General features: G+C 35.7%; 1 protein-coding gene across 1 annotated transcript in view; it reads left to right on the top strand.

The window, feature by feature from the left end:
• The window catches only part of PIEZO2 (piezo type mechanosensitive ion channel component 2), a 296,094-nt gene that overhangs the window by 97,814 nt on the left and 185,299 nt on the right, over positions 1 to 12,981 (top strand). The window contains exon 4 of the mRNA XM_029959391.1: positions 5,313 to 5,438. Within this exon, the coding sequence (XP_029815251.1) occupies positions 5,313 to 5,438 (126 nt within the window). The remainder of the gene's footprint in view (positions 1 to 5,312; positions 5,439 to 12,981) is intronic.

The following is a 12,981-nucleotide window of genomic DNA, read 5'->3' as shown; positions in this document are numbered from 1 at the left end:
GGATTTCTTTTATATGGGAAATTATGTTTCCTTTTTTTTTCTTTCTTTGCAGATCAGATGACCCCCAAACTTCCAGATTTTTACAAAGGATGTGTATTTTTAATTAATTTTTTTCTTAACTTCCCATCCCAAGGTGCCCCAAGCTACAGTATAGGTTATGTTGACAGACTCTTATTTGGAACCATGGAGCAAGAGATTAAGGTCTCTGGACCCTGATGGAATGTCAGGAAGTTAAGATTTTAAAATTCTAGCTAAAACAAATTCTCTGGGACTGACTCATTCTGTGCTGCAGAAGTTTATTGCAACCAAGCCTTGCTCGCAGAGCTCTTTACTTTTATGTTTGTCACTTACTGATGAAGAGGTTTATTAAAAAAAAAAAAATCCTCAATGACTGTAATAGAGTATCTTCATTAAATGAAGTGTCACTAGTTCAGGAGATAAATGCACATTAATATTTATCACTCACTGTATGCTATCAAAGGTTATGTGAAAAATGAATTGTGCTTTGGTATTTCATCTACTGTGATCTGAATAAAAAGTGATGTGTAAAAAAATTCCCAAGCATAACTATTGAAGAAGAGCCTTGCAACTGTTTAGAGTACAGTATTAGGCTAAAAGAGATGTTAGAATTGTCCCAAAACCAACTTATGTCAGAAAATACAACCTTAAGGTTACATTTTAAAAAAATTCCTGTGCAAAGTAATAAAAGCTTTGAATAATACATCCAAAAACTTAAATCTTTAGGTGAAGTCATTCAGCATACATATGATGGTGATGATGGAATTACACTGTTGGAATACTAAGCAGTCTTCAGTTAATTTTTAGAAATTATTTTCCTCCTCAAGTTTCCCTTCCCTGATATCATTATGATATACAGAATGGATACTGACCCTTTGAATTTATCACCTTTGCATATAGATGCTTGGTACTACTTATTAAAAAATCAGGATAAATGGTTAGCAGTATTATTAACTTTGTTGGAGACAAAGTTAATTTAATTATGCATCATAAATAGATCCAAATGAGAAAAAAAGTAGTGTGGAATGAAAATGCACCTTACAAGCAACTGAAGATTTGGTATGGTGTGATTTTTGTAATAGACCAAGGCTCATGGTCAGATTATATTGTAAGAGCTCATATATGTGATTTTAAAGCAGGTCTCAGTGGCAATTGGCCATTCAGTTATTCCATGTCCTGTTAGCACATCTTTTTGGTAAAAGCTCTGAGGAAGTTCCAAGTGCACAAAAAAATTAAATTCTGTCATACTCTTGCTGTTTTAGGGAAAGGAGTAGCAGAAAAGATCACAGGACTGCTTGTCCAATCATGAATGTACTGTTTTTCATCGTTTCCTCATTGATGGAAGTGATGTGAGCAGCAGGCTCCACCTTTGTGTACAATCATGATGTAGGCAGTCAAGAGGTGATGTGTGTGTTGGAGACAGAAGTCCTACAAGAACACATTAAAATAGGTAGTGGTACTGACGTTTCATGCCTGTGGCTGGGGGGTACATGCCATTACTAATCTGGCTCTTGGCTGGATTACCTTTGAAAAATAAGAAATGGGTTCCTCTGCCACATGTGAAAAGCTTTTGGCCCTCTTGAGACCAGTTTAATGTTGCACCTGAGCTGAAGAGAAAGAGGGTAATGAAGCATTTGCATCCTGTCTCGCTTTCTGCAGACTTGATCAGAGGGGAGAAAGCCCTTTGCCAGGAGTTTTCTGAAGGGACAAAGAGAGTGGAGCAACCTCCTTGTGTGTTTCTGAGACATGAGTACATTTCTAAAGCCACATGCCTGGTTTTGGTCCCACTGGTGCCATTAGGAATGACACCTGAAATGGCACCTGAAAGCAAAACCACTTTTCTTAGTCCTTCGGGCCAGTTCTGAGACAAATCTGCTCTGTCTTTTCCATCCTCCACGTTTTGCTGAAGCTAGTGGTGGAGTAAAATCAGAACCAAGCGTTCAAGCTACAAACTGAGGTGTTTTGCCATTAGATTTTTCTTATTTTAGTCTTAATGGGCATAGACAAGTCTATACATCTAAGACAGAAATTAAGGAATCAGTAAATTGTGACTTTTGATGTTGGCTGGGGCAATCATCTCTTGCACATCTTTTCTGTCCGCACAGGTTTCTGAACAATATGTATTTCCTTCTCTATGTGACAGTCAGCTTCCATTCATGTCCCCAGGGACTTTCATGTTAGGGCAACTGAACAGTTAAGGTATGTTTTAGCAAGTAAATTGTAACATTGTGAGTTAAAATTTTGTAAGTTACAAAAAGAATTTAACATTGTGACTGAATTAGAATAAATACAAATTAAAGAAGGATGACAAAAATCTTTCTTCCTCATCATAAGAAGCTCTGTTGTTTTTCAGGAGTTTAATTTTAGCTGTCTCTTTTCTCACTCTCTCGGTTCTGTATGCATACAGGTAATTTTTAATTTGTGTCATTTAGAACTAAGTTTACAGAAGAAAAAGAAAAATGTAAGTAAAAATATAGTCTTTTATCCAAACCCTGAAACTCATCTCTTATCCAGATCAGTCACTTCTTCCTTGGCATAAATTATGTATCCAGTTCACCGAATTCCCATTTCTCCCAGGTTGCTGATAACTCTCCAAAACTTAGTATTTCTTACTTTTCTTCAGATACTTTATGTGTCTACTTTCTGCTGGCACAGATGAATGTGGGGCAGGTAAAGGGCTCTTGGTCAGTAGGATCTGGTGGTGATCTTGTCCCACTGATAGCCATGAAGAGAATAGCCCTTGTAGAATGCTGTAAACTGCACTGAACATAACTAGCTGCCTTCCAGCTGTGTGTTTACCCTACCATATTTACCAGTAAACTGAGAGACTGTTTATTATGATGAGTATTTATAGTCTTTTAAAATTTTCCCTACTTTATGGAGATCTTTCTTCAACATTTCAGTATTTCAAGAAATACATTTTCAGCATTTCCTACATTTCTTAAAAGGAGTACAATCGCAAAAGTTAAGGCTTTTTTAAAGAAATGCTTTGTTCAATATAAATTCAAATGTGTTTGTTTTCAAATTTAAAAAAAATAAGTCTAAAACTGAAATATATTTTGGGGAGGTATGACAATTGAAATACTGAAAGATGTACCCAAGGTTTTCAGAAGTTTTATTTCTTTATGTGGAAACATGAAGTTTGGGAATTGAATGTGCATTGACTAACTGTATTGCAGTTTTTCTCCTTTGAACATTGACTCAGGGAATTCTATCAAAAAATTCAAATCCACTTCTGTATGAAAAATTCAGTACTTTATATCTATCAAATTGTTAACTCCTGAGCACTGAGGAGAGTTTGTGACTCAGAACTTCATAAATCACCAAACTGACTTTAAGATCTGTACATTTTTGACACAGATGTTAAGACCATGAAATTTGTGTTCTCAAACTGTTTGTCCTCAGCTTTGAGATAGGTAGTTTTTTAGTTCACTTGTGTTCTGAACGTACATCTCTTGTAATACCATGAGCATGGGATCTAGTAATGAAGGAACAAACCATCAAATATTGAAATTTGCAAAAAATCGTAAAATATAGCAGTCCTTGGATTGCATTAGATATGACATCACATCTGACATATTATTTAATAGCATGTAGTTTGTCATATATTCATTCTTCTAATATTTTTGATAATATGACCTGTTTAGTTATTTATGCTTTTACAGGACTTAGAAATTGTCCTAATCCAGGACACTAAGCCAGCTTCTGCAGAAAAAGAACAAAAAATGACCCAAAGAATTTAATATCCAGTCTTTTTAGTGTAATGCTCTGCCACCCACGTTACCTTCTTTCTGTGTGGACTCTGTGACTAGTGAATAGGTCATACAAGGCACATATCTACTGAATGTATCTTCCTTTTCAGATTGCGGAAATTCATGGATTCATTCTTACCATTTTTAATTTTGTTTGATCTGTTTACTCTATTAAAAAAGGGAAGTTTATTAAAGGTATTTGGTATTCAAAATTTGCAGTCAAGATAGTGATCATATAATAAAAGTTTTGAGTCTGATGGAATGAGATAGTCTACAACTTTCTGAAATTGTTGAATTGTGTTTATCTGATTCTTTGCTTTATAAACTACCCTTCAGGCCATTGAAGACATGCTTGAACTATAACAAATATAAAGCAAGAAGCTGATTTATTGGCTAGATACAGAATGTGAACCATCATGTTCTTTCTAGTAGTTGCTCATATCAGACACTTGCAAAATAAGTATGAAGAAAGCAGGCTTCATTTAGAGTGGACATTTCACAGGTATACTCTGCTAGTTTTGCCACCCAAAACCATAGCTTTACTTATAGCCTTGGGTAAGAATTCCAACACTGCTGTTTTTTAATCCATAAATTAAAAAATTACCCTTCAATGTACGAAGCAGGTGCTGTAAAATCTAGTATAAAATACTTTGGAGATAGACTTTTTACTGCAGATAGGTTAGGTAGGGTGATATTTAATGTTGTCTTTTATCAGGAATTTAACTTTGTCTTGAAGATGCATATTTCCTGACATACTAATAATTTATTTATTCATACCTTGCAAGTTTGGCTGCCTGTGATTAAGCTGAGTGTTTCCTAGAGGATTTATAAGGCATTTCTAAATCTTCATCAAACATTTTCTATTAGCTTTTGAATATATATCCAACAAATCATAGAGAAACTATGACCAAATGTGGCTGGCACAGGATTCTTTAGTGTATACTGAAATTTATTTTCAAAACTTCTAAAGGAAGATAAAGAGGGCAATCGGCACAAAGCAAAGCATTCAGTGAAAATATGTCTATACTCCTGAGCCAAACTGAGGTTTTTGTGTTGTTAATCCCCCTCCCATGTAATTTGTTTTGTAAAGTGTAATTAGATTAACAGGTTTTATTTTCTCAAAAGTAGAAGTATCATTCATATTTTGTCTTCGTACCAGGTAATGTGGTGATAAACATTATGATGTTGTTAATATTATTGATCTAAAATTGCTGTCTGGACACTTGAGAAACTTCCTTTTTTTAATTAAAAAAAAAAAACCACAAAATATTGGTAACAGCAGTCATTGCTGTTTGTGATTAAAGTGTACTCAAAGACACTATTGGTAATAGCAGTCATTGCTGTTTGTGAGTAAAGTATACTCAAAACCACTATAATTTAAGTATGACTTTTGCTATAATTTTGACCATGAGGGACAATCATGATTAATGTAGAACTGACTTGTAGAAATATGCTTGATCAAGATGTTTTTACTGGTTTTAAACTGAAAACCTTTAAGTTTGGAAATTCACCTATTATATGTATGTATACTTTGTCTTTTAGGGCATACAGGACGATTATTAAAATCTCTGTGCTTCACCAGTCTATCATTTCTGCTGCTGCACATCATCTTTCAGATTACAATAAACAGTCTTGAAGCTGGAAAAACTATTGAACCTGGTTTTAACTGTGAGTAAAACATTTTAGTTTTTATTAGCATTTTAAACATCCAAATGCTTCAGTGGTTTGAAAGGTGAAGGGTTGATGAGAAGGCACTTAACAGTGTGCTCCTGTGGGTTTGCAGCTTGCTTCTATTATCCAACTTTTTACCTCAGGAGTTACTGTCAGTAGGGCAAGAAGACTAGATGGGTTTAAGAAACAATAGAAATGAATATGTAACTATTATATATATATATATATATATATATATACACATATATATATAACTATTTTGTCCCCACCAGAGATGCAGTTTCTTTAAGTTTACCACTGACTATTGCATATCTTTATTTTTTAGGCTTTCTCAAAATCATCTCAGAACCTGAGATAGCTACATCTTTGTGTTATTAGATCATAATCCAGTGGGCTAAGAGTAAAATGAGATATAGTAATGAAACCCCCTCTATCCATGTATTATGCCTCTCTCTGGCATAACTCTCTCAAGTTTTTAATTTATTTTAACTTTAAATCTTGACTCTTAACATTTCTGTTTCTAAACAGTATTCATCCCTTTCTTGCCTGTGCTGTATAGGAAGAAGGATTTTCAAGTTTTCATTTATGTGTTAGCTCTACTTAAAAATATATTGCATGACATTTTGTATCTTCCTCTCTCAGGAAATGTTGTTCAATAATTCAGAAAGCAAACATTCTTCATTGTGCAGAAGTTAATTAAAATATCTATCCAGTGATTTAGATATGTAACCTCCAGGTAGAAACTATTTGTACTTGTCTTACAGTGTTTGCATTTAACATTTAAACCTGTCAACTCACCTTTGATAAATGTCCATTTAATTTTTCACAAAGTATGCTGCTGCCACTTGAGTAAACAGTTGTACTACAATTCAACACAAGAAACCTTATATGAAGTAAAGCATTTGACTTAAAGTAACAAAATCCTAAGGAAACATGGAGTAAGCATTACCATTTCACCTTCAACTTCCTTAATTTCTTAAAATAAAAGGCATAATTGTGTTCATGAAACACCAGTTTTAACTGGAATATCTTGGGCTTTGTTGTTCAAATCAGGCCTTCACAATCTAAACCTACATTTTCTTTTCTTTTTTTTTTTAAGTGTCTATCATTCTTTGAGTGAACTGGATGAGTTGTTTTCCTGTATGTGTTTTGCATTCTTATGGCTATGAAGATGTAATTTTTACTTAGATTGGAGTAATTGCATTATCTAGACACCATTTGTATGAGTAGAGAGTTCCTAACTGTCCAAGACAGAGATGCAACCAGTGAATTTTTCCTCCTTTTATGGTGGGAACTAGGGTCTGCAGTGGGAATTAAAATAATTATTTCATCTTGAAGAGTCCACTCTTCAGGATAAAATGTGCTATTTGTGTCTGTTTATTCACAGTTGTCGAGCGCAACAGTTTATATTCTAGCTACCATTAATAATGATTTTCTTACTTGGGGCCTCACAGGACAATGGGTATAGCTGTAGGAGTACATTAAATATGCCTCAGATTGCTCTCTGACACTGAGACCAGTTGAAATGAGATGCCCACACCCTCACCATTAGCTCTTTTTGCTTCCTGGGCACAGAGTGTGGTATGACATTGCCTTTTGGGGATGTTATTTGGCCCAAATTTTGCCTGAGTTGTTTGGGAGAGAAGGTTAGCTGACCAAAGTTGTTTTGAGTTTTTTTTAACTGTTTAACAACACGAAAAATTTGGCTGTTGAATTTCAGTGCCAGAATGTGTTTGCAGAGTGAACTGGCACCATTTAATTTTCTGGTATGGCTATAGCTTATGAGCTTCAGGTGAAGCTAATAAGGAGGGGCATGTGGTTCTGGCATTATAGATGCCGGACTCCCAAGGTACTGAAGGAGAAGCTAAAGAATGTATAAAGACCATTGTGAATGTAGGGGATAGAAAAGGCCAAGGCATTTGGTAGATCAGGTAGTAAGATCAATTATTGTCATTAAATGGTACCAGAACATAGATGGTACTGTGTGGGTGAGGAGAAAAAAGAATTCCCAATCCAGAAAGTACTTTGGTAGCACTTCTCCTTGTAACTATTTGGTGCCACAGCTCCACTGTATTTCCTGTTCCCCAGCTATATGAATAGTACTTTGCAAAACTGACTGCAGCTGTGTGCTAAACCATAGCTGGAAAAATGACAGCACTTTGCCCCTAGCATCTGCAAAGTTTTATCAGCCCTTCATTTTAGACATGGTTGTTAGTGTTTATGCAACTCTTTTTACTCACTAAGAAGTTCAAAAGTGTAGACTGGAAGACTGGAGTTTTCTGCTTCCCTATCCAGACTCAGATCAACTATTAATAACATCATTTTACAGCTAAAGTCTTTTCTGATGCTTATCATTAGGAAATTTTTTCCCCATTAGTCAAAATACCCTGTCTGCATCTTTCAGCCTGATGTGGAAATGAAGAAAAGCTTTCCGTTAGTTTTTATGGTTACCTCTTATGTATTTGAAGGCTGCAGTCATATCTGTCATATGTGCTCTTCTCTCATTCTCTTTTTACACAGCCTCAATCCCTTCAAACTTTCTTCGTGCATCATGTTTTTCAGAAGGGAGATTAGTCTTATAATTGTTGGTATAATTCTGTTTTCTCCAAGAGTTCCAGATATTTCTTGAAGTTCAGTGTCCAAAGCAAGGCAGTATTTCAGCTGAGAATTTGCTAGCATATACTGAAACATAACAATTACCCAAGTGTCTCCTAGTCAAACTCCCTGCATTATTGTATGGTACTTTTTGCAATGGTAATATTGACTCACACTTTACTTGTGATTCAATGAAACCCACAATTCCTTTTCTGCAGAACAGACCACTGTTTTCAATCCTGTATTTTTGTAGGTGAGTATTTTTACAGTGTAGTGAAAGTTTATGTTTGTCCATTTTTTCCCAAAATGGTTTTATTTATCAAGATTGTTCTGAATTCTATCTCCTCATTTGCTAGTGGCTCCTCTTATGGGAACCATCTGCAAATACACCTTTAAGGGTTTTTGAATATACTGAAGTGTTTGATTTTTCCTTTAAATATAATCTGTGTTTTTATTTTGATGGAACTGTAATGTCTCCCCCAGTTTAAATAAATTAAACCATAGAGTACTGAAGGGGCTAGTGGATGTTATGGCAGGATCCCTTTTGATTATCTAGCAAAGGTCATGGGAGTCTGGGGAGGTCCTTGCTGACTGGAAGCTGGCCAGTGTTATTCTAATTTATAAAAAGGGTGTGAAGGAATACCCAGGAACCTACAGTCCTGTTATTCTAACCTCAGTTCCTGGAAAAACTGTGAAGAAGATTATACTGTGTACTACTGAAAGGCATTCAAAGGTCAATGCATTCATCAGGCACAGTCAACACAGATTCACAAAGGGAAAGTCCTGTTTAACTTGTTTGATATCCTCCTATGATAAGGTCACCTGCCCAGTGGATGAAGGGAAGGTGGTAGATGTATTTTTCCCGGATTTTAGGAAGGCTTTTGCTATTGTCCTTTGCAAGATCCTTCTGGACAAGTTGTTCAGCTGTGGGATGAGTGGGCTCAAGATGTGCTTGGGTGAAGAATTACCTGAAGGGCAGGGCTCAAAGGATTGTGGTGAATGGGGCCACAACTGGCTGGCGACAGGTTACCAGTGGTGCTCCTCAGGGGTCAATTCTATGGCCAATTCTGTTCGATATATTTATGAGTGATCTGGATGTAGGAGTTGAGTGCAACATTAGCAAGTTTGATACCAACAATACCACAGTGGGAGGTGTTGTTTGGGACAAGCTGCCTTGCAGTGGGATCTAGACAGATTGCAGCACTGGGCTGTGATTAGTGGGATGAAATTTAACAAGTTTCTGTACCGAGGATGGAGTAATGCCGGGCACAAGTAAAAGCTAGAAGAGGAGTGTCTGGAGAGCAGCCCTGCAAAAAGGCATATCCAGGGGTGTTGTTTGGCAGCAGGCTCAAAAGGAGCTAGCAGGGTGCTCTGGCAGCCAAGAGGGCAAACCCAATCCTGGGATGCACCAGCATAGCATGACCAACTGGTCAACAGAAGTGTTGGGGAGGCCTCAACTTGACTACTCTTTGTAGCTCTGGGCCCCACAGCTGAAGACAGATGTTTGGGTACTTGAGGAAGACAACAAAACTGGTGAAAGGACTGGAAGGAATGCCCTATGAAGAGCAGCTGAGAACTCTGGGTTTGTCTAGTTTAAAGAAAAGGAAGCCGAGGGGTGATCTTGTCACTCTACAGCTTTCTGAGGAGGGGAAGTGGAGCGCAAGGTGGTGATCTCTTCTCCCTGAGATCCAGTGACAGGATGCTTGGGTATAATTCAGAACTATGCCCATTAGAAAAAGTTCAGATTGAATATTAGGAAGCATTTCATTACCAGGGGGATGGTCAAACTCTGGAACAGGCTTCCTGGACAGTTGATTGTGCCCAAGCCCGTTAGCCTGTCAGAGGCATTTAGACGGTTTCCTTAACAACATGCTTTAACTTTTAGTCAGCCCTAAATTGCTCAAGGAGTTGACAATCACTGTAAGTCCCTTCAAAATTAAATAGTTCTATTCTATATACTGCCTTCATGTAAATGAGGTGTGTGTAAGGTAATTGTGCACTCTTGCTGTGTTAATTTCTAGGCTGAGTAAAAAGAGAATACAAGGAGGAAAGTAAAAAAATTACAATAGCAGAAAGAAAAAAACCCTTGCAATTATTTTGGTGTATATATAGTTGGTTATTTTTGCTATGATAAAGCATGGGAAATTTTCATATGTTCTTTTAGTGATTATTCCATCACTTGCTTTCATCCTGCAGGAAAATTAGTTGATTCTACAAATCCATAATTTCCACCTCAGAAATGTTCTAACTTAATTCTATACTTTTTGTTTAAAAAATGTATGGTCTATATTAGTAGTTAATAATCTAACTCCTGACAGTTTCAGAAATGGGTGAGGGGGGTGGTACCTTTGTCTTCAAATTCTGTAGGTTAGTTTGTGTCAGTATTTTCAAATGCCAGCTTCTGAATCAAAAGATCATTTTCTGGTTTTAGCTTTTCTTTTCACCCTGCTGTATTAAAGCCTCTGAAAATATTTTCATTTTGGTAGCATAAACACTTGAAAAATGTTTAAATTAGAGGTGTGATACAAACTATCACCTCTTAAACCTTATAGAGTTGTAGTTTCATTTTGGAAATGAAGAACAACTATCCTTTTACATCTAGAAGCAGTTTTATTTGGGCCATCTGCAAATGAAAAGCAGGCATGTAGAATTTCAGGCTCATTTCAAAATATTCTGGTATTATCCTGAACTTATGTAATTCAAAATCAACTGATAGACAGTACTTAGGATAAGTCCTGGAATGTTTAACTTCTTTGGTTTGTTATTTTTTCCAGCCCTTTTCTCCTTTAGAGTTCATATACCTTCTTTTTCAGGATGGCTACAAAATGATACAGCATTCTCTAGATTATGTTGGTGTATTGATAAAGGTGTTTAAGAATGTTTTGCCAACTGAAGGTTTTTGTTTCTTAAGAGCCTTATGAGTATCGCCTAGCACTAATAAAATTTTGTTTTTAGTAGCCCTTATTTAGCTTAATGAAAGATTGCTGGTTAGCCACAACCTCAGTATGTGGAACTAACATTGGATACCTCCCGGATAGTTTCTTTTTTAAATCAGATTTTATATAGAAAGGAAAAGAATAAGTACAGAAAGAGTGAGCTGGGCTGATCTTCCTTAGCCATGAAGAGCTAGGTTATCAGGCTGGTTTCACTGATGATATTTCCGTATAACACAGAATCTGATTTTGAAATGTAGCAGTATTTATGCAGTAATACAATTTCATTATTAAGTTTGTACTTCTGATGGAATAAAATTCTGATTATTAGATTAGGTAACAACTTTTGATTATAGAATCTGTGAGACAGGCAATTGAAAATTAGATCACATGGTAATAGAGATTTGCATTCCTTAGTATGCATGCTATAGTTTTTTCCTAGTACTAGTTTTAAACATCTTTAAAAATGACATTACCACCAGCAGGATTGTTTTCCACAATGTTAATTTTAAACTTTACTTCCAATAAATTAGTGCAATTATTCCTCATTGTAATACTCTGTAAGTATACACTCTGTTACAGTATCTTCTCTTCTGTTTAAAATTACTCTTGTTTCTTTTTCTCTTCATTGTAGTTATGTACATCAATTTTTTATTTTCTGCTGACTACCATACTACCTTGGTCTTGATTTCTGGAAATGGATCTACCTAAATACTTATTCTTCCAGAACAATAATTTTGTCCATGAGAAATGCGACTTAGAATAATTAAACTACTCACTAATTAAGTTTGTAGTCAATGTTTGTTAGAATACCAAAAACGAGCATTTAAGGTTATTTTTGGACACTTTTCTTATACATCAAATAATAGAACCAATGGAGTTTAAATAGATACCTTAAAATCCTTCCAAAGACTTTGTATAATCTTTGCATTTGTTTATTGTGTTTAGTTTGAGTGCTTTATTTACCAAATGGTTATATGAAGAAAAAGGGAGAATAAATTTAAAGCACCAAGTTGCCTAGATAGCTTCTCTGTTAGATCATGGGAACGAAATTCAGATAATTCTCTGTCCCCGGTATGCCATGGTGAATGTCAAACAAATGCATGCCACCATTATGGAATCATAATAACTTTCTACTTTAGATAAATTTTGAAATGATTTCTTGGCTTAAAAGACCATCCTGTGTTTGCATTACTACCAGCATGTCCCCGAGGTTTTGGGTTATATTAGGAAGCAGCAATACCCAGTACAAATAAATTATGTTTCACCATTTATTGAAAGCTCAGACTGAAGACTGCAACTGAACTTTCATAGGAATGAATAATTACTCTTTCCTGTATACCTAGTGAGACTTCATGTCTTTTATGCACTTCTGAGTATGCTTTTAAGGTTATGATGGTTTTGAAAAGTATTACGTTGGTAAAGGCTGCTGTATTTCTTGTTGGATTTATTAACCCTCTGGAAATAAAGATGTTGTTTTTACTTATGAAGGGGAAAAAGATTAAAAGATTTCTTACAGAGTTTCATATTTCTGTTTCAAAGGTGTGTGTCAGATGCATGCAGGTCTTTCAAATACCATGACTTACTGGTCCAGCTCTTGCCTGGAGTCTGTATCTTATGGGCTCTTTTCACCTGTTTTGAGTCACCATTTCATGAGAAACTGCCTTGAAAACAAATATTTTGAAAATATGGGAAATTTGAAACATCATGTTATGAAACAAATATTCTGATGATTTCCTGACCATTAATTATCTTGATAATTTTGACAATCTTAATTTCAAAAATGTTACTTCATTTAATCAAAATGGCATTAAAAAGCTAGTAAGTTTATTATAAGAAGCTTCTGCTGTTGAGCAGAACTCATAGCAGAGTAAACATTTCATTTTAATCCTGGAAAAGTCACTATGTCCTCTCCAATGCTTTTGCTTTCCAAAATCAAATCTGGGAGTTATCCGCATTACAGAGTGCTCAAGAAGTTGCGTCCCAGGCAAAGCAGCTCCTTCTTCCCTAAC

Source organism: Manacus vitellinus, unplaced genomic scaffold (assembly GCF_001715985.3).
Source record: "Manacus vitellinus isolate BGI_N305 unplaced genomic scaffold, ASM171598v3 scaffold_1_pilon, whole genome shotgun sequence".
Classification (NCBI taxonomy): Eukaryota; Metazoa; Chordata; class Aves; order Passeriformes; family Pipridae; genus Manacus; species Manacus vitellinus.
The sequence above is the reverse complement of the archived record's forward strand: the minus strand, read 5'-3'. Positions and strand labels throughout refer to the sequence as shown.